Below are 26,013 nucleotides of genomic sequence, written 5' to 3' on the forward strand. Positions count from 1 at the left end.
CTCCGGAGTAAATGCTAGTTTGCGGGGCAGCACCGATATAAAATGGGACGTCTGAACGCTACAGGGGTAGACTCGCTACGCGTGAGGAGAGTTGATTACATACGGGCATTGCATAATTTGCATCCTGGTATTTTGCGCTTCCAAAATGGCGAATATCAACAACAACAGAACTGCGTGTCTTCCAGTGTTGCCAGATTGGGCGGTTTTAAGTGCATTTTGGCGGATTTGAACATATTTTGGGCTGAAAAACGTCAGCAGTATCTGGCAACACTGGTGTCTTCATCCACGTTGTTTTCCCGGCGCTTGGTGATGCCATGACAACCGGGAAAAGGAAGTACATTTTCATGCATGCGCATATTTCATTTCTGCATTATTACTATCGTATAGCACGGTCGCAAAAACTGCCGTGTGAACGCAAGTGGGGCTGCACCGGTGCGAACACGCTTCTCTCTAGTAAGCAGGTTTGTGACGTGTGAACGCTCCACAAAATTTACACCGGTGTAAGATATATCGCAACAAAATACATCGGTGCAGCATCGATGCAAATATGTGCCGTGTGAACACACCCCTATTAAAGAAAATTGAGTCAAATCCGAGAACATGACTCCTCCCGCACCATGTGACGGTGTCTGTTTATGTGAAAGCGTCTCTGTTACTGTGTTGGACTAACGTTCCTGCTCGACTGCCCCGTTTTAGTTAACAGGCTACAGATAAAAAGCTAGTTCATTGCTCAGCAAGCCCCGCCCACTATCAACAGAGCAATGACCATAGCATGTCACTTCCTTCTCTGGGTGGAGTCTCGCCAAATGACGATTGAAGTTCGAGGTCGTCCCCGTCGTCTCCTCGATAGTTCTTCTACATATGGAACACACAGCAGTGCATTTTTTCCCACTGCACGAGAAGTCTGTATAAGCAAAGTGGACAATCCTAGCGGCGTCTCTCCAGGTGTTTTAGCGCCATTAACGTTAGTTTGTTCCTGAACATGACGTATGAACAGGTGATTGCGCGTTCTCTTGCACAAAATTAGTATAAAAATTAATGTAGATATAAATATCTTATGGCAAATTATTATGGCATGTTACAAAAAATAAGGAAAAAATCTGAGTCCTCGTCTCCAATTTACGAGTCCGAATGCAGTCAGTGCACGAGTCCGAGTCATCAGTGCTCAAGTCCAAGTCAAGTCACGAGTCCTTAAAGGAACAGTCCACTGTACTTCCATAATGAAATATGCTCTTATCTGAATTGAGACGAGCTGCTCCGTACCTCTCCGAGCTTTGTGCGACCTCCCAGTCAGTCAGACGCGCTGTCACTCCTGTTAGCAATGTAGCTAGGCTCAGCATGGCCAATGGTATTTTTTGGGGCTGTAGTTAGATGCGACCAAACTCTTCCGCGTTTTTCCTGTTTACATAGGTTTATATGACCAGTGATATGAAACAAGTTCAGTTACACAAATTGAAACGTAGCGATTTTCTATGCTATGGAAAGTCGGCACTATAATGACAGGCGTACTAACACCTTCTGCGCGCTTCGACAGCGCATTGATACGGAGCTCAGATATCAATGCGCTGCCGAAGCGCGCAGAAGGTGTTAGTACGCCTGTCATTATAGTGCGGACTTTCCATAGCATAGAAAATCGCCACGTTTCAATTTGTGTAACTGAACTTGTTTCATGTCACTGGTCATATAAACCTATGTAAACAGGAAAAACGCGGAAGAGTTTGGTCGCATCTAACTACAGCCCCAAAAAATACCATTGGCCATGCTGAGCCTAGCTACATTGCTAACAGGAGTGACCGCGCGTCTGACTGCGTCTGACTGACTGGGAGGTCGCGCAAAGCTCGGAGAGGTACGGAGCAGCTCGTCTCAATTCAGAGAAGAGCATATTTCATTATGGAAGTACGGTGGACTGTTCCTTTAAAGGAGAACTGAAGTCATTTTTAAACTTGCTTTATTTCTTAATTAACGTGTTGTTCAATTACGTTTTCGGTTTTAGTAACCTTATATCATGGCTTGTATTGGCAACTAATTGCAATTAAATATGATACTATTCGGTTTTTAGCCATGGTGAATTTAGTTCGTTTGGTCCACGGCAGGCGTCGCTTATCCGCGCGATCTTCACGAGACTTGTGCGAGACTTCGAAACGTGAAGCGTCAGCCAGGTGTCAGTGCCGCCATTTTGAAAACTGTTTTCCAAACAAAATATTGCACAAAAATTAGTTTAAATGTCGATTACTGCCGACTTTTTTTAAACTTTCCTGATTGCTATCAAAACAAACAAAACTTCCGGCTTGATTACGTCAGCATTCGAAAGAGGGCGCGCGCGTCTTTTGACAACGTTGGCAGATGTTGGTCAGTTTGATTTCCGCTGTACGTTTTACTTCCGTCCTACGATGTCTCGCGCAGGTCTCAACGAATCTCGTTTACGGCCATTGCTTTGACATACGGACTGATATATTACAGAGCATATTTCAAACACTCAGAACTTGCTATAGCAGCGACAAAATAGCGATCAAAAATGCATTCCGATATTTAATAAAGTGAGATAAATAGAATTTTGATGATAAAAAAAATTTGCCTTCAGTTCCCCTTTAAAATCAGGGCACGTGTCGGACTCGAGTACTACAAGCCTGATATTTAATGCTGTGGAACTAAAACGATTTAGTTCCTCTGATTACTTGCTGTTAGAGAAAATGAATCCACACCTTCTGACCAGTCAGAATCCAGAATTAAATCAGAACTGTATCACACGTCCCCTTGTTGAAAACACCTTTGTTTTGCACAGGAAGGCACTTCCAAATCTGCCAACGTAGACACTAAAATCAACAACAGGAGACACATGGTGAGTGATCATCCCAGTAAGCTGAAACTCTCCCACTTTAAACTCGTCTAAACGCAGAGAAACGAGTAAAACTGTGTTTTTATTCTGCAGTCCAGTGCTCAGGGCACCGTGCCGTACCTGGGCATCTTCCTGACCGACCTCACCATGCTGGACGCCGCAGTCAAAGACAGACTAGAGGTGAGACAAACAGGACGAAGAACGCATCAGATACGAAAATATCCATAAAATATTCATAAAAAATACTTTTTTCCCCTCAGAATGGCTATATCAACTTCGACAAACGGCGACGAGTGAGTTTTATTTCTTTTTACTGTTTCGTTGCTTAATATGTTTTGAGAACATATTTTTGAGATCTTGCGCGGAAATGGATTATTTTCTTTCTTTTTGGTCTTTGAAGGAATTTGAGGTTCTGGCCAAAATTCGTCTCCTCCAGTCGTCCTGCAGGAACAGCACGTTCCGAACAGACGAGTCCTTCGTGTACTGGTACCACAGCGTCCCCACGCTGACCGAGGAGGAAAGGTGAGCGCTAATCTAATGAGTCATTAGATTTCCACCGCTGTAAATTCACTGCTGAATTTTCTCGTCATTTCTTCTACCACTGCATAACAGAGACAAGTGGGCGGGGCTAGAAGTAGTGCAAATCATTGATTGGTTTAAAACTTGTCTCTGGCTGGAGCTTTGTTTTTACCGAACGTTACATCACAGTGAGCTTCACTTTCATCACTTCACCAGAATTCGTCTTGACATTCGGTCCAATCTCAAACAGCTATACACTCCCCGGCCACTTTAATAGGAACTGCTTGTTGTTGATTCTCAGATCCCTGTTCTTGGCTGCAGGAGTGCATGCTGAGATGCTTTTCTGCTCACCACGGTTGTACAGAGTGATTATATGAGTTAATATGTGAATTTCTTCCTGGCAAAAAAAAAAAAAAATCTCAAACCAATCTGTCCATTTTCTGATCTCTGACCCTCTCTTATCAACAAGGCGTTTGTTTCCACCCACAGAACTGTCACTCACTCACTCAATGTTTTTTGTTTTTCGCACCATTTTTTTCTGTGTAAACTCTACAGACTGTTGTGTGTGAAAACTAGGGCTGCGTACCGGTACTGTACCGTGAAAATTGATTCGGTACAGGTCCAAAATACCAGATCATGAAGTACCGGTACTGTACCGATATAAATTTACACCAAGTATCTGCTTATTTTGTGACTGAAGATGCGTAAATCCTACCACAAAGACGAAAATTTAGCACTGGAAAAGACATAAAATGCCGCGCTGAAACTTGAAATCAGAGCCATCTTTGATTTGAGATCCTCTCGCCACACTCTCACGAGACATTGCGAGATCTTGGCTGATCCAGCGTTCTGATTGGTCAAAAAGACTCAAAAGCAGGTCAGCCATTTTTCCTTTGCTGGCATTGGCAGCCTTTGTTGCTTTGTATAATTTTGCCGCGTAAGTTAAAGGCCGCGGACTGCGCAGAATGAATTTGTTTGTCCTGCCACGTAGGAAGACCAGTAAGGTCTGGGATCACGTAACAAAGCTTTCAGGGGGCCAGAACGCAAGTTGTCTCGCTGTGAGACAACTTATGACTTTTTGTCCCAAGTTAACTGAGTGTGAGACTGAGAGGGTGACTGAGAAGTGAGGCAGGAAACCTAGTTATGTTCGGTTTTCTTTGGATAAAGATACTGACAAGTTGTCAACAGTTTATTAATGTTTCTGTCATTATTGAAGAAGTTCAGAAGAACACTAGCCTGGCAAGCCAGACTTAATGTGAATATTTAGTCTGGCCTTGATCCGTAGACATTTCCGAAGGGTGTGGGAGGAACAACCCGCTGTCTTTCAAACTGTCTCTGTGCGTATAGGCCAACGCTCTGACCAATCAGCGCAACAGTGACTGTGACGTAGTCAGAGCGACAGAAAGCAGTGGGGGAGGCCTTGAAATAAATCATTTTTCAAAATGCGTATTAATTAATAAACAGGTTCTAGATATTAAGAAGTTTGGAGATAATGACCACAAGTTTGGAGTCTGTACCACATACTTAAAGTGCTGATGACACGAACATGACTCTATGCAATTTCTTAAATAAACTATACAACATGGCAAACATGTTAGATTTCTGTTCTAATTACGTGAAAAGAAGCTGTTGTTACGCAAATATCCAACTTTTAATTGCACAGCGCAAGAAAACTGGGTCCGTGGCTCGCGGCCATGTTGTGACGTCAGCGGAAGAACACGCTGCGGTTCACTGGCTGTTCTACTCTGGTTCTACTCAATGGAAATGGCGCATGAAAACGCCGGTGAACTCTCTAGTGCTAGCTCTTCCTCTTCTGGGAGTCTAGAATTGTGTTGATCTCTTCCGAATAGAATCTATGATAGTCTCCCCTCTTTACCCTTTGCCTCTCGTTGCTAGGCGGCAGTTACATGAAAGCCGCAAGCTTTCACAAGCAAATACATGACTGATATCACGCCGACTTTATGATTACATTTATGATTATCATGTAGAATCTATAGCTCTACGTACCTTTATCTTATGTCGTTTCACAACACATGTTCTGACAGGAGGACTGTCTTTGGATCCGGCATAGCGACTAGTAGACCCCCTCCGGAATACTGGCAGTGTTGCCAGATTGGGAGGAATCCCGCCCAGTTGGGCGGTTTCAAGTGCATTTTGATGGGTTTTGAACATATTTTGGGCTGGAAAACTTCAGCAGTATCAGATACTGCTGACGTTTTCCAGCCCAAAATATGTTCAAAACCCACCAAAATGCACTTGAAACTGCTCAACTGGGCGGGAAAAATCCCAATCTGGCAACACTGTGTAGGCACTGCTGATGGTAGTAACACATGTTTGTGCTGAACTGAACACCCAAGAGATTCTTTTAAGCTGGGAAGGGTGTCAAAACAATCCAAATCGAAGTGTTCAGAGCACAGGACGGATGTTGGTGAGGGCTCCCACTTGTCACGAGTGCGCCTGACTTGCTTCACCCACTTCGCATGCAGCTCGGGATCTCTGGGAAACTTGAATAAACTTACCCCATCCTTGTAGGTTTCGGAGCAAAAGCCGGGAACACAACGCGAAGGCATAATAACTTATATATATATATATATATATATATATACACACAGTGGGGCAAAAAAGTATTTAGTCAGTCACCAATTGTGCAAGTTCTCCCACTTAAAAAGATGAGAGAGGCCTGTAATTTTCATCATAGGTACACTTCAACTATGAGAGACAGAATGAGAAAAAAAAATCCAGAAAATCACATTGTCTGATTTTTAAAGAATTTATTTGCAAATTATGGTGGAAAATAAGTATTTGGTCAATAACAAAAGTTCATCTCAATACTTTGTTATATACCCTTTGTTGGCAATGACAGAGGTCAAACGTTTTCTGTAAGTCTTCACAAGGTTTTCACACACTGTTGCTGGTATTTTGGCCCATTCCTCCATGCAGATCTCCTCTAGAGCAGTGATGTTTTGGGGCTGTCACTGCGCAACACGGACTTTCAACTCCCTCCAAAGATTTTCTATGGGGTTGAGATCTGGAGACTGGCTAGGCCACTCCAGGACCTTGAAATGCTTCTTACGAAGCCACTCCTTCGTTGCCCAGGCGGTGTGTTTGGGATCATTGTCATGCTGAAAGACCCAGCCACGTTTCATCTTCAATGCCCTTGCTGATGGAAGGAGGTTTTCACTCAAAATCTCACGATACATGGCCCCATTCATTCTTTCCTTTACACGGATCAGTCGTCCTGGTCCCTTTGCAAAAAAACAGCCCCAAAGCATGATGTTTCCACCCCCATGCTTCACAGTCGGTATGGTGTTCTTTGGATGCAACTCAGCATTCTTTCTCCTCCAAACACGACAAGTTGAGTTTTTACCAAAAAGTTCTATTTTAGGTTCATCTGACCATATGACATTCTCCCAATCCTCTTCTGGATCATCCAAATGCTCTCTAGCAAACTTCAGACGGGCCTGGACATGTACTGGCTTAAGCAGGGGGACACGTCTGGCACTGCAGGATTTGAGTCCCTGGTGGCGTAGTGTGTTACTGATGGTAGCCTTTGTTACTTTGGTCCCAGCTCTCTGCAGGTCATTCACTAGGTCCCCCGTGTGGTTCTGGGATTTTTGCTCACCGTTCTTGTGATCATTTTGACCCCACAGGGTGAGATCTTGCGTGGAGCCCCAGATCGAGAGAGATTATCAGTGGTCTTGTATGTCTTCCATTTTCTAATAATTGCTCCCACAGTTGATTTCTTCACACCAAGCTGCTTACCTATTGCAGATTCAGTCTTCCCAGCCTGGTGCAGGTCTACAATTTTGTTTCTGGTGTTTTGACAGCTCTTTGGTCTTGGCCATAGTGGAGTTTGGAGTGTGACTGTTTGAGGTTGTGGACAGGTGTCTTTTATACTGATAACGAGTTCAAACAGGTGCCATTAATACAGGTAACGAGTGGAGGACAGAGGAGCCTCTTAAGAAGTTGTTACAGGTCTGTGAGAGCCAGAAATCTTGCTTGTTTTTAGGTGACCAAATACTTATTTTACCGAGGAATTTACCAATTAATTCATTAAAAATCCTACAATGTGATTTCCTGGATTCTTTCCCCCCATTCTGTCTCTCATAGTTGAAGTGTACCTATGATGAAAATTACAGGCCTCTCTCATCTTTTTAAGTGGGAGAACTTGCACAATTGGTGGCTGACTAAATACTTTTTTGCCCCACTGTATATATATATATATATATATATATATATATATATATAAAAAATAATGTATAATAATAATACTAATAATGACAAACTGAACACCTGTCGCATCAACAATAAACTGGTAAGTTCGGAGGAAGGTTCTTTCGCTGACGTCATATAGCTCCTCCTCCTCATTCGTCTCCTGGGTGCTGCAGCCCCGTCAAATTTGCCCAAATAGCCGCGTTTTTTATCATAACTTGTAAAATAGGCGCCTTCGTGAATTAATATATGGATCATCGGGAATTACTTTTTATGTTATAAAACATCGCCAAAGATGTCAAAAACGTGTCATCAGCACTTTAACATACACTCTTATTTTTTTCAAGTGTTTTTCATGGGTTTGCTTAAACTGTTTTTGAGAGTTTTTATTTAGTGGTGTTTGGTGAAATAATTTCCCTTAAATTTAAAATAACGGGAAAATAAGAAACAATCAAAAAGTAATGTTTCAAAGCTGTTTATTAATTCTTCGTACTGCACAAACTAGCCCCATCCTTTTGGCTACGAGCGGAGCCAGCTGGTAGATCAGACTTTTGCCATAGCCGGTCGGCAAAACAGCGAAAACGCCCTTCTTGAAAAGGAATGAGCGGAGAGCCTCTTCCTGCTCATGTTTCAACGAAAACTCCAAGTCTAATTCTTCTAAAACTGATTCCAAAGCGGAGTCAAACGCGCGCTGTTCTCTAGCCGTAGCCATCTTTCCTGCTGTGCTTTCTCCAGCGTCGCGCAGCTTTGTCGTCACTCCTGCAAAAGCCCGCCCAAAGAATCCAAACAAAAACCTTGCGTTGTGATTGGCGGGCACGATTTGATGCCCGGGGTGTTTTGTTGATATGGTGCGAGGCTAGACCCACTCGCTAGGCAAAAATATTTTTGGCCGCTAGGCGGGTGGGTCTAGTTTACTAGGCTAGAAGAACACATTAATTTGTCAAATTATTCAGGTACAGGTCCGGACCTGTACCTAAACCTCTGTACCAGTACCTGTACCTGATGTTACGTTTAGGTACGCAGCCCTAGTGAAAACCCCAGGAGGAGATCAGCAGCAGCTTCTGAAATACTCAAACCAAAAACACTCATCTGGCTCAAACCAACACCCATACCACAGTGAAAGAAAGAAAGTCACACTTCACTGCGAGATCACAGTTTTTCCTCATTCTGGCGTTTGAACATCGTGGACACTAACTGAAGCTCTTGATTTGATGCATTGTGTCTGGGTGTTCCTAATAAAGTGGCCCGTGAGTGTATGCGCTCACCACAAAATAGCACTGTAGTTCCTACTGTACCTACTGCATTATACATGAGATTTGAGAATACGTATTTGAAGGCACACAAAAGGAGTCACTTATTTTTCTGTACTTTTGCGAAGGTTAGTAAAGTATTGGCACCCTCGGACCTTCTTGGGTTACGCATGCAGTTTTGAAATGTCGGGGAATTACTGTACACTAATCATGTCCATCACTGGTTTTCCAATCCCCAGGGAAACTCGGCCTACTTTGAAGGGTTAGGTACGGGTAGGTGCTCTTATACGGTGCTGAATATGTACAGGGACTCGGACAGGGTCGGGATGGTTCTGCAGTGAGATTACTAACTGTATAATGACATTTAGTGTTTTTGATGCAGCTACAGACTGTCCAATCAGATCGAGCCTCAGGGGGAACCGAGTCCAGGACGTCTTACGCATCCGACCGTGGTCATCACGGAGTGTCCTGAGTAAGCATCCAACACACACACACACACACACTTTATAATTCACCTGCCCACTCTCTGACCCGTTCAGGAATCGATGTTCTACGCTGTGAGCCTGTTTATGAGTGTAATTAGATCACATTCTGTGTGAAAAATGAGTGCACTTCTCTCTGTCATCGAATAGCGTTTGAGGAATGAAGGATAGCACAAAAAAGTATGACTCATGATATATTCGTTTCGATTTACTAAACTTCAGGAAATGAATGGAGTCTAGTTTTTTGGTGAAACTGTGTACGTCAGCATCATGAACATTCCTTAGACTACGTAGTCAGCGTTGCCAGGTGCCTTGTTTTCCCACTGATTTGGTACATTTTTAAACTTCCAGTGCATTTATAAAAATATATATATTTATAACAGTCTAATAATTCTACAAACCCCTGCCAAAAATTAAGGAACCACCCAGTGTTGTAGTCAAGCCACGAAACCTCAAATCCGAGTCCAGTATCAAGTCCCCAGTGTTCAAGTCCAGGTCTCATCTCATCTCATTATCTGTAGCCGCTTTATCCTGTTCTACAGGGTCGCAGGCAAGCTGGAGCCTATCCCAGCTGACTACGGGCGAAAGGCGGGGTACACCCTGGACAAGTCGCCAGGTCATCACAGGGCTGACACATAGACACAGACAACCATTCACACTCACACCTACGCTCAATTTAGAGTCACCAGTTAACCTAACCTGCATGTCTTTGGACTGTGGGGGAAACCGGAGCACCCGGAGGAAACCCACGCGGACACGGGGAGAACATGCAAACTCCACACAGAAAGGCCCTCGCCGGCCACGGGGCTCGAACCCGGACCTTCTTGCTGTGAGACGACAGTGCTAACCACTACACCACCGTGCCGCCACCAAGTCCAAGTCATAAAAAAAAATTTCAAGTCCAAGACTCCAACCGCACCATGTGACGGTGTCTGTTTCAGCGCCATTAACCTTAGTTTGTTCCTGAACATGGCGTATGAACAGGTGAATGCGCTTCTCTTTATCAGGGAGTGTGAAGTATTCTGTCGGAGACGGATGGAAGTGCAGAAGGTGTGGTTATTAATACAAGTGAAGACGGTAAACAATCCAGAACGGCAGGCAAAATCGTAAAACGGTGAAACAGGCGATAGGTCGAGCGAGACACAAACAGGCTATCGTAGACTCGGCAGGATCAAAGACGAGAAACAGGAAATCAGGAACCCAAACAAGGAAATAAGGCTTGATAATGTGTCAGCAACGCAACTCAATACTTCGCAAAGTAAGTGTGTTTTCACAGTTTTTATATCAGCGCGCTGATTGTGCCTTAATCCTGTGCAGGTGCGAGTTGTTTATGGTGTACGCGTGAGAGTCCGCTTGAAGCGCACGCTGCCCAGAGCGCGCCCGAGAGTCAATCTGATGCACGCGCCAAGGCACGCAGGTGTGACATTCTTACACAAAATTAGTATAAAAATTAACGTAGATATAAATATCTTATGGCAAATTATTATGGCATGTGACAAAAAATAAAGAAAAAATCCGAGCCCTCGTCTCCAGTTTACGAGTCCGGATGCAGTTAATGCACGAGTCCGAGTCATCAGTGCTCAAGTCCAAGTCGAGTCACGAGTCCTTAAAATTAGGGCCCGAGTCGGACTCGAGTACTACAAGCCTGGAACCACCACATATGGAGGATCTTCAGCCAGCTGTTTTAATTCATAGCAAATAAACAAATCGCAGATATGACACAAAACAATTTTTGTTTAATAGCTGAACATTCTGGGTTTGTGAAACCGACATCAAACAAATTGCATTAAATTAATCTAATTAATGGGATTTTTTTTACAGATCAGGTTGGGGGGAAAAATTATGCACTCAGTCAACGTTGAGGAAAAAATGATGATGCGGTCACCTTGGACTTGACTAATTGAAAGGAAACCCGGCCTCATAAGAGAGCTGTCACCTGAAACAATGCACAGGATTATATAACTCATTCAAGAAGGAAATAAACATGGAGTCCGGGATGAGATGGGGGTTATTCCCAGTCACTGGTGTCTAAAACTTGGTGCAAGTAAAAACAAAAGGAAAACAAACGTATCGACCAAGGAAGACGTCAAAGCGTCAGGATAGAAAACCCAAAGCAATTGAATGGATTGAAAATAGAAAATGCAATTTTTAATAATATTTTTATTGGTGAAAGAACCATTGAAGGAAGATGTATCTTTAGCTCATCTGTCCATAAGGCTGATTGCCACGGCGTGGCGTCCGTCATCCACAATTCAGTTAAATCGTATCTCCTCCGTCAGTTCTCCACGGATTTCCATTCCAGTTGTTTTGTTTGAAAGAACTCATCAAGCCGCACAAAACTTGGTTGTTGTTTTGTCAGATTTTTTGCTCACGAGTTCGTAATTAGACCAAATTAACAAATTTTCCAGGCCTCTCGCTAGAATTGTACGGTATCTCCTCTCTGATTTCTCATCCGATTCCAGTTCTGGTTGATGTTTTGGGTCGATCTTCCCATGAGGAACAAAACTTGGTCGTTTGTTTGTTGATTTTCCTGTTGTAAACAATTTGTTTACAATTTTGTTTATGTTCAGTTGAATCGTATCTCCTCCCTCTTTCAGCTCTCAATGGATTTCAGTTCTGATCGTTTTCTTTGAAAGAACTCGGCCTTCTGCACAACACTCGGTCGTTGTATTGTCAGTTTTTTGTGAACAAATTAGTCATTAGGCCACGGAACACATTTTCTTCTGACTAGAATTGTATCTCCTCTCTCATTTTTTTCCATTTCCGCTTGAGAGTACGCTGTGCGTGTTTGGCTGCCGCTTTTCACCGGAGCTTTTCTTTTTTTCCCTTTTCTTTTTTGTGTTTGTGTAGTTTGATGTTTGTTTTTTGTTTGAGTGTTTCTGTCCGCTGGTTGTGGCGTAGCTCCGGACCCAGTTTTGGCGTCGGTTCCCTTCAGGCCTTGGTGTGCTGTGGGTGATGTCTGTGCTCCTTGCTATGGACTTCAGTGAGCTTGTTGCTATTTTAACATCGGGGTTATCCAGCACTCTGTGCGGCGGTGCTTTTGTGCTTGGTGCGGTGTTCTGAGCGATGTTGCCCGGTGGCGTTGCGGCGGCTGTACAGGCGGTGTGGGATTTATCTTTGTGCGCCTGGTGGGACTGTGGTAGTGGCGCCATTGGAATTACATCCTGACCCTCTTTTGGTGGACCCCCTCTCTTTTTTTCCCCCTCTAATTGTAAAGTGACCTTGGGTGTGAGAAAGGCGCTATATAAGGGGAGTATCTCACTGGGCTGCGACAGCCCGCGACTAGTTGGAGACACAATTGCGATAAAATATGCAAATTAGCGACAATTTTCACTTGGAATCACACTGAATTGATATTCGCATATTTTACCGCAATTGTTGTGTCTCTAACTAGTCGCAGGCTGTCGCAGCCCGGCTTTCCCTCGGCAGGCAGGGAAGTAGAGGAAGCCTCACGGAAACTGACTTGAGAAGGGTTCACGATGGCTTTGCGATGCATTTGCGGCTAATTTTTTTTTTTTAAAGATATTTTTTGGGCTTTTTTCACCTTTATTGGATAGGACAGTGTAGAGACAGGACAGGAAATGAGTGGGAGAGAGAGACGGGGAGGGATCGGGAAATGACCTCGGGTCGGAATCAAACCCGGGTCCCCGGATTTATGGTATGGCGCCTTAGCCACCTGAGCCACGACGCCCCCATTTGCGGCTATTTCGAGAGAAATTTTGTCGCACTAATTTTTTGAACGTGTTCAAAATTTCAGCAACGAAGGAGCGACACTTTGCGACTCATACAAGGAAACCGAGAAGCCCCGCGAATGTTTCAAGACACTTTTGAAACTCTTTCGCGAATGACGCTCGCAATTTGTCGCAAGCTGTCGCAGCCCAGTGAGATACTGGCTTAAATTGAACTGATTATTATTATTTATCATGCAAATTCAGTTCTGATGGATGTTTTGGGTCGATCTTCCATCAGGGAACAAAATGTAGTCCTTTGTTGATGTTCCTGTTGTAAACAGTTTGTCATGGAGGTTGGTCCTCTCTCACATTGTCACATTTCAGTTCCGTTTGATGTTTTGGTGGTTTTGATGGGAGGCCAGATGAGTTCCTACGTCCTTGACGTTCTGGTTGAATTGATCTGCTTGTTAATTGGGATTTTTTTTTTGTCACACATATCTGGCAACCTTGCTCAGTTTTCCAGACACCCAACAAAGATGTTTTTTCAACACAATAAACTGGACGTTTGTGACGTTCGAAGTCTAAGTGTGACAGAAGTTGCATTCGACCACAAAATAAAACGAATACAGATTTATTACACTTTTAATAAGAACCTCGTTTATGAACATTATATCAGTTTAGTGAACTTGCATCTTGAACTTTCCTCTTTAGAAAAAGTCCTGAGGTCTCTGGTGGACCGTTTCTGCTTCACGTCGGCTTTTCAGCTGCAGTTTGGACCGGATGTTGAATATTTAGTCGACGGATCCAAGCGCAGTTTGACCGATAGCTTTCATTTACTCTCTCACTCATACAGCATTAGTGCACACTGAGATACGAGGGGACTTCAAAAATTCAAAAAACAAGGGGCGTAACTCCCAGGCGTACATGAGCTGATAGCCGATGAGACACGTAGCACCCAATTGTCTATAATCCGTGTATGACGAGATTGAGCGGAATAACTGTTTTATTCTATCCACATTCACTGGATTTTGAGAAACAGAGCATTTTATTTTTATTTTTTGCAAATTCGATAAATAAAAACTTTATTCAAAACCTCTGACAAAATCATTTCTGCTTAGAATGTAAACAAACCGGTGAAATGACCGGAGCAATTTGTGAAAAATGCGATAATAATAATTCTTGAAAAATAAAAATAGATATGTTCTTACCATTAAATACTTTCATTCCATGTTTTGTTGCTTTATTTTTGTATTTGTTTTCGAGTTTTTATTTCATCCTCGGTTGTTTCAGCAACACGCTCCGCCATTTTGTTTTTCTCTACTCACGGTATATGAGCTGATATCCTAGTAGTAGAGCAGCCAATCAGAGCGCATGATTGCTCATATCCAGTGAATGTGGACAGAATAAAAAGCCTGTGCACTGTCCACAAAACTCCAATGAAAGAAGCAATCAAAGAAAGAAGGAGAGGAACATTTTGAACTGGCTCCAGGTTCCATGATGTTGCTCCAGGACGATGCGCCCGTCCACACAGCACAGGAGGCGGGGCAGAAACAGACCAATGTGACTTTGAACTGTCGCCCCGTCCACTTTATTCACCCGACCCGGCACCGTCTGACTTCTATCTGTTCCCCAAACTGAAATCACACTCGCATGGTCGCCATTTTCAGAGTGATGATGAAGTGATCCATGCTGTTCGGGAGAATCTGGAGGCTCAAGATGTGACCTTCTTCGAGAAAGGGACAGTGAAGCCTGGATCAAGTGCATTGAAGTTAAAGGAGACGATGTAGAAAAATAACACAAGAACAATCTTTCTCCTGTGACGTTTTCTGAACGAGGCCGAGAACTTTTTTCTTTTTGAAGAAGTACCCTCGTAGCCACGGTTCTCAGGCTGAAAGTTTCCGGGGTGTGTGTTGTCACTTTTGGTTGTGATTGGTGGACATTTTTTACGACATCACAAACTGATTTCATACGAATTCGTGTTTTTCTCATAGAAATACAGCAATACTGAGGACGTCAGTTTGAAATAGAAAAACACCGACAAATCTTAAAGTGCCATTCCACCATTGGATGTATTCTTTGGCATAAAATACAATATATTTTATGACAACATGACTAGACAGAGAAATCTTTTAGCTTCAAAATGATATATCAAACATAATTTTTTGACAACGACAAGTATATTAATTTTGCGACCAAAGTCACCTACCCTTTTAATTTCCGCGCGGTAGTGAAACGTGATGTCATCGGCAGGTTCCCCTTCTTGTGTACCACGTGTCGGTCTATTTTTAGACCAGGAGACCCCCAAAGTGAGAGAGTCATTTCTCCTCGTATATGGGGGCCAAAAAAATTGCGAAAAATTTTGAGTTAATCTTTCAGTTAGCTAGATTTATTGGTATTAGCTAAATTTATTGGTATTATTTTTATCACGTTCTATCCGCCATTGCTGATAATATGTGCCACGTCACGTGGTACACAAGAAGGGGAACCTGCCGATGACATCACGCGCGGAAATTAAAAGGGTAGGTGACTTTGGTCGCAAAATTAATATACTTGTCGTTGTCAAAAAATTATGTTTGATATATCATTTTGAAGCTAAAAGATTTCTCTGTCTAGTGATACCATTTATATATGTTGTCAAAATATATTGTATTTTATGCCAAAGAATACATCCAATGGTGGAATGGCACTTTAACCCAAATACCAGTTTATATCAGCATTAACCCAGTAGGATGTAAGAATTAATCCAAAAACACATCAAAACATTTAAAAACACAGACATCGTGTACTAAAGTTATATTAATGTAGTTTTTTTGCGGAAGGATAAAAGAACAGTGTTCATTGAGAGAGTGCAGTGTGTGGTCTCTAAAGCCTTCCTGCTATTAGAGCTGTTTGTCAGGGAAGTCCATGCGTCTTCTGTTTGTTCAGGATAAATCCCGGAGACGCTGCGCTGACGAGACGCTTCCCCGAGTGCAGTGTGTAACAAATTAGATTGTTCTGTTTTCTCTCTCTCTCTCTCTCCCTCAGCGCTCTCTCTCCTGTCACAAGCTCGGGCATGGATGCTGATGGAATATTTGATTTCCCTTCGCCTGTCAATCATCTGCTGTCCAGGCTTGCCAAGGTAAAGACCAGAGAGCACGCCGTGATTCAATTCTGTCGCTCCGCTGCGTTATTTACAGTCATATCACCTCCTCTCGTCTCTACTCAGCACTTTTTAAAATATATATATATTTTTTCAGTAAAGAAATATTTCAGGTCCATTCCAGCAGCATTTAACTCTTGATGCTCTCCCTTGTCTTTTTATCTCCTCTTTCCTTTCCTCGCCTCCTATATGATGTCAGTAAGTATAATTATCCTTCTCCTTCTTATTTCCTCCACCATTTTTTTTGTTTGTTTTTGTTAGCACGTGAAATCCCCTTCCGTTTCCTGTCTGGATGTTGAATCCTCCCCTCCACCCAATGACCCCACCCCCACTTCAGCGACCACACCTAATAACGTCTCCAAAACCCATCGGCGCTCCGTCTCGTGCGGGAACGCGCCGTCCAAGCACACACCAGGAGCGGGGCCAGACATGCGAATCGTCAAGATACGGATGGATATACAGGACGGGAATTTATATCGAAGCATTCTGGTACTGTCTCGTTCACCACAGCACTGAATTGTTCAGTAAACTCTGATGTAACTAACGTACAAGGCTAATGTAGCTAACAAGTAAGACACACTTATAGCCACCAGTTTTACAAAATGTAAACTGTTTGTTGCAGTGGTGTAATATCATGTTAAAATAAATGAGCATGTCTCAAAAACACATCAATATTTTTAAGGTGTACCACAGGGCTCAGTATGTGGACCGTTGTTTTTCTCCTTTTTCTACGATTTGCTGATATTTGATCAAAATAAGCTTGGAGTCACTTTTCATTTATGTAAAATGTACTGCTATTTTTGCACTAGAGTGCAAATAATTAAGCAAACTGCTTAATTATTTGTTGATTTTTAGCTACGCTAGCCTCGTAACGCCAAAGGTCAGGCACCAAGTACATTAGTGTCATTGGGAATGAGTTTAAACTGGAATAAACACTTTAATCTCTCTCTATTACAAACACTAGCGCACTGTAAATCCTTCTCCTGTATGAAACCTGACACGTGATAGTTTCTGTACTGAATTATTCCTGTATTATCCGTCTTTTTTTTCTTTCAATTTGTTTCATTTCTCTGTCCTCAGGTGAGTAGCAATGACAAAAGTCCCACTGTGATCAGCTCTGCGTTAGAGAAGCATAACCAAGACCCCGGAGAGGCCTCCAAATATGAGCTCATCCAACTGCTTCCTGAAGGAAAAGGTAACACACACACACACACACACCACTTCCTGTAAATCCTTAACATCTTACAGTATATTCAAAAATTAAACAGCAGGCCTTGATAATTAACTGCAGACTTTTTTATTCACGATTAGGTCTGATCAGTTCAGGGAATAGAAAATCTGAGAGCCAGGAGCAAAAGTTTGTAAACCCCCCGCCCCCCATTGTTTTTGCATGGAAACTAAGGAAGTAACAATCAGATGATTTGAATCGGTCAATCAATTTAAGAAGTGGCCATTAAAATCAAATCAACTGTCAAAAGATTTGTGCGTAATTTTTTTTCATATTTTTAAACGGAAGTGTAAATAATTTAATCGGCAGGCAAGATGATTTATGCATAATATTCTGGGTGCGATTTGCTGGGGGGGATGGTGGGGATCATCCCCCCCTCTGGTTTTTATCTCTGCTGAAAAAAAATCCTCGGGGACAACCCCGTCAATAAAACAAACAAACCAAAAAAAAAGTTGACATGACAGGCATGTTGTGACACAGTTTTCTATGGTCTACATGGCACTCACTTTCAAAATGACCCGAAGTGGCAGCTTTGATGTTCACGAACATCCCCAGCAAATAGATACATTGTAGATAATAACAATATCCAGAGTGTGAACGTGGATTTAGCGCCATGAATCACGTCCTTACTGATGAGCGCAACAGAATGAATGTATCCACACTGACAGCCTTCTTTTCCTCGCTGTCAATGTAGTCCGGGAGCCATGGGGTCGGACCCGGAATTTTTGGTTAAAGTTTTTTTTTTTGCTTTATCTTATAGATTTGAGGTAGCTCTTCAAGATTTAAGAGGGTGCCCGGTGATATCCCTTGGGCAATTTAATATACTAACCCTTTAATGCCCTATATGCCCAAATAATGGAAGAAAATACAAAAAAAATAATATTAGTGTAAATACTGATATTAAATTCACCAAGTTGGCTGTATCTGATAGGTATTCACATTTTTCTCTACATTTGTCAAATACATCAAATGTGGATTAATTAACCCTTTCATAACTTTTCCAAATTAGCGATTTTTATACAAGTATTACATAAACTCTACAGTTAATACAAAATAATGATCAATATCTATGTAAGAACTATACAGCATGCAAAAGAACTATATACAGCATGCACACACACACACTAATGACCAATAACTATGTAAAAGAACTATATACAGCATGCATACACTCACACCAATGATCCACTATGTAAACGAACTATATACAGCATGTATACACTCACACCAGTGATCCACTATGTAAAAGAACTACTGTATATACAGCATGAAATAGAAATATATACAGCATGCATATACATTCACACCAGTGATCCACTATGTAAAAGAACTATATACAGCATGCAATAGAACTATATACAGCATGCATATACATTCACACCAGTGATCCACTATGTAAAAGAACTATATACAGCATGCAATAGAACTATATACAGCATGCATATACACTCACACCAGTGATCCACTATGTAAAACTACAGTATGCAATATATCAAGCATGCAAAATGGCATACAGCATGCAGCATGCGCACACACACACAAGAATAGCAAAAGATACTGATTTTCAATTAACCAAATTGGCTGTACAGTATTCACGCTTTACTGTCATTCAAATTAGTCAAACCTGTAATTGACCCTTTCATAAATTTGCAAAATTAACAATTTTGATACAAGAACTACAGTACATAAAGCATGTACGTGCATGCATGCATGCACACGCACACACATACACATGCACACACACTAATGAGCAATAATTATGTAAAATAATTACATACAGTATGCAAACACACACAAAACACAAAAACTATTTAAGGAAAGAACTAAGAGTTCAGATGAAAAAAAAACCCCTCTAAACCCTTTGCCATTGCTTAGTGTCTGTAAAAATATGCTTATGTACTGGATGCCAGCTAGTACAGAGGAGAATGTTAAGTAAACCTTACTCCCCAACGTTTTAAAAGTCGTGCTAGTCAGTGGAAGAGCAGTGTGGTTTGGAGTGGGGGTGAATCGGGGACAATGCCCTGAATTTTACTAGGGAACCAGGGACATTACTATTTCAACAGTCAATATCGTTAAAATAAGCAATCTATTAGCTTAATGTATTAGCTTAAAAAAATCAGTGACTAGCATTTACTAGGTGAGAGTTGGGTGTGCTAGCCAGTGTTGTGAAACTATGGGTCTAGTTCACTGGTGAGCAGTGAGTACATGTCACTGCTCTTTCATGACTACAGTCAAATAGTTTCTCTGCTTAGCTTATGCGTGCTGTGATCTTTTGGGGGCAGTGTGATTGACAGAGTTAGCAAGATAGCTACACAAGTTGGCTTGAATTAGCTAATTGTGTCCCTCATATGCCCCTGCAGAAGTAAACACAAGGATGACAATGGAGTGTATGCCTAATAATTTAAGGCTCGCATTAACAACCAAAGTAATAGAGTAATAAAGGGCTTTTTGGTATAAGCCCCGCCCCCAATTGCATGGCCACACCCCCAACCATGGCTGGAACCCCACCCCCAGGCCTTAAACTCATCCTATTATGTTAACAAACACAAAAATAAGTATGATATATAGACTTTGGTGAACATAAAGTGAAGAATGTCAAAATGTCAGAATTTAGGCTATGACTGCAGCACATCCAACAATAAAGGGCCAATATCCGGAATTGCCCAAGGGATATCACCGGGCACCCTCTCTTATCTTAATGAGTAGACCTTGGACAACAACAAACAGCAAAAAAAAAAACTTTAACCGACAAAGCCAGGTTCAGCCAAATTTGGGCCTTTGGCTCCCGGACTAATGGGCCAGACGTGCGTTCCTTCCCTGCTGAGAAATTCGCAGAAATGTGGATTAAAGAAGGGCGAAACGCGGCGGATAGCGCACCGACGGGAAAGCAGAAAAGGCCACATGAACTGCGCCATCAGAGCAAACTGTTCATTTAGTATTCATGTATTTTAGTGATTTTCGAGTTACTGTCCATTTAATCCGGAGGGAGAGAAACATCACAGCAACGCGACAAGCAATGCGAACTTTGTTGTGTTAGTGTTCGTGTATTTAGTCAGAGAGATAGGAAGATGAATTTACTATCTCTGGTTTAGTGTTTGTTTTCATTTAGTGTTTGTGGCAGCGGGGGCGTGGTCAAGCATCGGTCTGTAACAGAAGGACGGCAGGACAGAACTGATTTCACACAACTCGCTTTTATTCAGCTTTTCAGCTTCTATCTGCACACGCACACACGCACACACATCAGTCGTCTAGTTGTGGCGAGAGCTCCCTCTGCTCTCGCTCTCTCGCCTTAAATAGGGCGCGGTCACTGGGAAGACACACAAACACAATAATTAACGACAGGTGTAGTGATTCTGCCACTTACCTTCCCTGACTCCGCCCTCCTGTCACAGACCGATGCTTGACCACGCCCCCGCTGCCACAGTGTTATTCATTTGATATCATCGGATGTTATTGAGCTGTTAGCCTATTGTTACCTTAGTTTTGTGACGTTTCATGATTAAAAAAAAAAACATCCCCCCTTCTGGTTTTTTCACAAATCGCACCCTGATATTGATACTTAAATGTCAACTACCTTTCAGATTTTTCGAGTGTAGGTCATAAAAAGAATTTTCCCGACACCCAATTATTTTTCTTAAGTGACCGAAAGCTACTGAATTCGAATCACAGACTTCCAATTGTATTAGGTTTTTTCAAAGGTGGACGTAACAAAGTACATTTACTTAAGTTCTGTACTTAAGTACCCTTTTTGAGTATCTGTACTTTACTTGAGTATTTTTTTTGGAAACTTCTGACTTTAACTTCACTACATTTGAAAGACAAATATCGTACTTTTCACTCCACTGCATTTTTATCAAGGTCCTCGTTACTCGTTACTATGCAAAAAAAAGGGGAGTCCCATATACGTTTTCGTACATTGGGGGAGTGCCTGTTAGAGAGCGCACTTGTCCTATATCACAATCACCACATTTCAGACGGAACTACATTTCACTGATTTTATGAAATCGAAAGGCCGTCCAGCTTTAAAACAGTCCTGCTGTATGTTGATCAGAAGCTACTAAATGGAAATGAAAGGGTTCATATCGTATCATGGTAGATTCAGTTGTATCGTGAATATCAAATCGCTGCCTCAGGAACTGAAATCGTATCGTATCATCTGGAAGCCTGAAGTTTACACCTCTAACGGAGATAATGAAAATTGTACCTCTATTTTACAAATTATTTCCAATTTCCAAAATGCGGGCCAATGATCCAAGATACAAAGAGAAGTCAAGAGAAAATCATCCGAGTCCCTTGATTTGAAGAAGGAAATATATATCAAATTTGGGTTTAGAACAGCGATTTTAGGTACAAATGATGAGCTACAGGGGGCGGCACGGTGGTGTAGTGGTTAGCGCTGTCGCCTCACAGCAAGAAGGTCCGTGTTCGAGCCCCGTGGCCGGCGAGGGCCTTTCTGTGCGGAGTTTGCATGTTCTCCCCGTGTCCGCGTGGGTTTCCTCCGGGTGCTCCGGTTTCCCCCACAGTCCAAAGACATGCAGGTTAGGTTAACTGGTGACTCTAAATTGAGCGTAGGTGTGAATGTGAGTGTGAATGGTTGTCTGTGTCTATGTGTCAGCCCTGTGATGACCTGGCGACTTGTCCAGGGTGTACCCCGCCTTTCGCCCGTAGTCAGCTGGGATAGGCTCCAGCTTGCCTGCGACCCTGTAGAACAGGATAAAGCGGCTACAGATAATGAGATGAGATGATTTTTTTTAATTTTAATTCACTACATGCACTCTTCAGCCATCCTGTTACCAACAAACCGTGAAACTAAGACACACTTTTCACGTTTGTTTCCCGTCTTCATTTTGTCTGTGGGTGCACAAACTTTTGCACTCTACTGTAATCTGCTTTTAACACGACTCCCTTTTATTTCTCCCAACGGACAGAGCTGACAATACCTGCCACAGGAAACGTGTTCTACGCCATGAGCTCAGCGAGCGTGGACTTCCTGTTGAAGAGGCGAGGAGGAAACATGCCAGTGGGCTCGCCGTCGCTGAACAATGAGACCAGCGCAACTTTTCCACGAATCAAGGCCAAGGGGCGGAGGCTGGTCCGAACACTCTTTTAACACATGTTTTCAGTTCAGCAGAGACAAACGTGGAGTAACATTTTGAATCAAGTCCCATCGTGTGGGACAAACGCTTAAAGGGATACTCGAGTGTTTGGGGTTTTTATTTTTATTTTTTTAACCTCATCTCTTTCTACAGCATGTGTTGCTTTTGTGTGATTACCACGGACAAGAAATTCATCACACTTCCCTGAAGTGACAAAAGAGGAAGGAAGTCTAAGGGCAGATGTTGAACTTAAGCAACGATGCATGTTTTATCAAAAAAGCACTTCACTTGTGCGAGAAAGGGGTGTGTTTTGAGGCTAGCTATATCTACCTGCTTTTAAGCTAGCATACAAATGTAGTGACCGTAATCACACCGGTTAAAACGTTACAAAGTGTCCGCTAGTAGTTAAGAAGCTCATCACTTTCTTGTACCATGATTTAAAAAAAATAAAATAATTTGACAGATGAGCTCTAAAAAAAAAAATTATGCACCAATTATTATTATTATTATTACTACTTCTTTTTCATGTATTTCTTTCGCGTTACTGTCTACCTACGCTGATTATTTGTCATTTTAGGGTTTTTCAGATGGAATAGCTTGTAGCTCGCAGGAGTCATGCAGCTCTGTTGGCTCATGAACACCACAATATCTTCAGCAAAGTGTATAATAACTGGAACTACTTTTTGTTTGGCTAAGAATTTCAATCACATCTGTCTTGTCTTCACAACTCTATTGTTTCTGTCGATCTGCTGGAGGTTTGTTACTTTAAACAACTGCCCTTAGACTTCCATGACAAGCGAAATTAGAGTAAACTAAAAAAAAATTCCTTTGTTTCATCAGTACAAGGAAATTTTAGTCCATGGGAATCACAGACCTATGAGACACACTGTGTTTCTGGGCCATTCTCAGAAAACGTGATGGGTAACGGTAAAGACATTTTAAAACTTTTTTGTACACACTAATTTTAATTACAATCCCTGTAAATATATTTAATGGACAATAAAGCATATTTCATGAATTCACAAAGCAAGAGATATCATTATGATGAAAAAATAATGCCCAGTTGTTGTCTTTATCGTTACCCTATAGAGTAACTGAGTAACGGTAAAGACATCTCATGGCATTTTTGGGTCACTGAGTGCAGAAAAAAAGATAAATTATGTGTTTACTATCCCATCTTAACTTGCTACTTGGCAAACGAAACTTTTTCAAAATGCAGCATCATCATTATTCCGGGATAACGGCAACGACAGTTCATTTCCCTGACATCTCGAAATTTCATATTTACCTGATCAGTGTTCTGGATTCCAACACTCATGCACCAGTGATTTTTGTTCAAAATGGCTGCTTTTTTCAACATCCTGGTCCGTCCTCATGTCGCTGCACTGCCCTCTATTGTCAAAGCCTTGAGTTGCAGCATGATTTTATCGTTTGGGTAACGGTAAAGACATAAAAAATGTACACACTTACGCATATATTTGAAGCTGTACACCAAAAACCGTTGAAGCAACGATCATGATATTTTTCACAATAAAAAGTGAAGGTATGGAGGTAATATTTCAGAAAGAAAAGTGAAAATAAAATGAAAAACAAAGGAATTATTTTCATTCAAAGTTCACTAATCCTCATTTAGGATCCACATGGTGGTAATGACAGTTTGGTATATTTAGGCTCAATAAAACTTTTGCAAATGCAGACAAGTTCTCTGAATAATTTTTTTTTTTTTTTACTGCTCTGTTAAATTCTTTCTTAAAATAAATATATAATAGAGCATCAGGATTAATGGTTTTAGAGAAAAAAAAACCTTCATGTTTAAAGCTGAATGTCACATTTTCTGAGAATGGCCCTGATATGAGGTTCAACTCACTGGAGTATACCTTTAGCGTGATTATGAATATTAAGTGGAGGTTGAGATGAATCGGCTGCCTCGGTTAAACACTGCACTCATTTTTGCATTTCAGAAGTTCAGCTAAGACAACGATGAGAACCAGAACGATGCCGATGCCACGTTGCAGGTGTTACGGCTTTCTACCTCGAACGGAGCGATACCTTTATTAGCTTCAGCTAATCCGTGAGAACACTGCGATGATAAACGACTACAAAACCACAACTGCACCAAACGACGTGTAGCACTTGAGTGTACGAATGTACATTCATCTCCGCTTGCGAATTTACTTTAAGCAAAAAAATAAAAAAGATGAACTTTCACTGCCACTTTGTAACCAAGTATGCAAACCTGAGGTTCTGAGTAAAGCTCGGATATTTTTGTCATTTTACATTTTGAACACCAACACACACGACACTGTCGTCTTTTACGATCTGATCGCCAAGCAGTAATTCAGCATCTGATGGTGTATTATTACAGATGTTCGATGCACAGAGCACAAAACTCACTGAGAAATGCAACACTAAGTAAATAAATATATATATTTTAAAGTCTATTATAAATGTAAGCATGTACAGTAAGGCATGGGTTCTAGCTTTAAGTCAGAGTTCTCGTGTTCTGATGAACCCTGCGTTGCTGATGTGCATCGGCTCCGAATGCTCTTGAAGTCTCATCTGGACTGAAGCACTCGAGCTCATGGATCAGCGCAGGGCAGAGGAACCGGGTCTCGGGTCTGTTTTTTTTTTTTTTTTGTCTGGATGTTTTCCGTTTTTGTGGTGAAGTGCCTTGTGATCATCAGGTGCTCTCGCTTCTGCCGTGTTGCTCAGGATAAGCTCATGTTGTACATTCACCTCTGTATAGATAAAAGCTGGGTTTATGCAAAATGTATACCACCTATTCTTGTATGCAATAAATTTTCATTTTGATACATTTCAGCTCTGTGTGTTTTGTTGTTCTGATGAATGATACGTACTCGAACTATTAACGTATGACAACAATGGTCCTGTGTGTCGATACCAACAAGCAGCTCATAAAGAAACGCTTTATCCTCATGCTTTAAGATCTTGTTTTTCCAGACTCATCGAGCCCAGAGTTTGAGACAATGGCTGAAATGTTTGAGTACGAAACCATTCCAGACAAATCTGTGGTTGGTAGAAGAGAGCAACTGGACTTGTTCGAAGATTCTTGAAAACGTTTCGCCTCTCATCTGAAAGGCTTCCTCAGTTCTGTCTGACTAATAGGGAGTATCCAGTATTTATCCTCTCATGGATCATCATAGAATCCGAATCAGAATGCTGATGGCTGCATTGTAGGCGGCTGATAAAAGATGTCATAGACACCCACCTCTGTTCAGTGATGGTCGTTCCAGGTTGACAAAAATGAACGATCCTCTCTGGCCAAGATGTCTGCCAGTTTTCTGGAAGTCCTCTCATACTCCCACACCAGTCGAAGGGAACTCATCCCAAAGTGCGTAGAAACATATCTGTGAAGAATCTCAGTCATCCAGTTACATAGTAATCTGTGGTTGGTAGAAGAAAGCAACTGGACTTGCTAGAAGATTCTTGAAGACGTTTCGCCTCTCATCCAAAAGGCTTCCTCAGTTCTGTCTGAGTAATAGGGAGTACCAAGTATTTATCCTCTCATGGATCATCATAGAATCCGAATCAGACTGGTGCGGGAGTATGAGAGGACTTC

General features: G+C 41.9%; 1 protein-coding gene across 8 annotated transcripts in view; it reads left to right on the top strand.

Annotated features, from left to right (window-relative positions):
• The window catches only part of rgl2 (ral guanine nucleotide dissociation stimulator-like 2), a 92,944-nt gene extending 67,696 nt beyond the window's left edge, over positions 1-25,248 (top strand). For 6 of the 8 annotated variants that reach the window (XM_060900422.1, XM_060900425.1, XM_060900426.1 and 3 more), the window contains 9 exons: positions 2,783-2,839; positions 2,930-3,016; positions 3,097-3,129; positions 3,237-3,358; positions 9,200-9,289; positions 15,995-16,088; positions 16,371-16,598; positions 17,190-17,304; positions 22,266-25,248. In XM_060900422.1, the coding sequence (XP_060756405.1) occupies positions 2,783-2,839; positions 2,930-3,016; positions 3,097-3,129; positions 3,237-3,358; positions 9,200-9,289; positions 15,995-16,088; positions 16,371-16,598; positions 17,190-17,304; positions 22,266-22,447 (1,008 nt within the window). In that variant the 3' untranslated portion in view covers positions 22,448-25,248. The remainder of the gene's footprint in view (positions 1-2,782; positions 2,840-2,929; positions 3,017-3,096; positions 3,130-3,236; positions 3,359-9,199; positions 9,290-15,994; positions 16,089-16,370; positions 16,599-17,189; positions 17,305-22,265) is intronic. The other 2 variants (XM_060900423.1, XM_060900424.1) reach the window with 2 other exon arrangements.
• The last annotated feature ends 765 nt before the right edge of the window (positions 25,249-26,013 follow it).

This window comes from Neoarius graeffei, chromosome 19 (genome assembly GCF_027579695.1).
Source record: "Neoarius graeffei isolate fNeoGra1 chromosome 19, fNeoGra1.pri, whole genome shotgun sequence".
In the NCBI taxonomy this organism is placed as follows: Eukaryota; Metazoa; Chordata; class Actinopteri; order Siluriformes; family Ariidae; genus Neoarius; species Neoarius graeffei.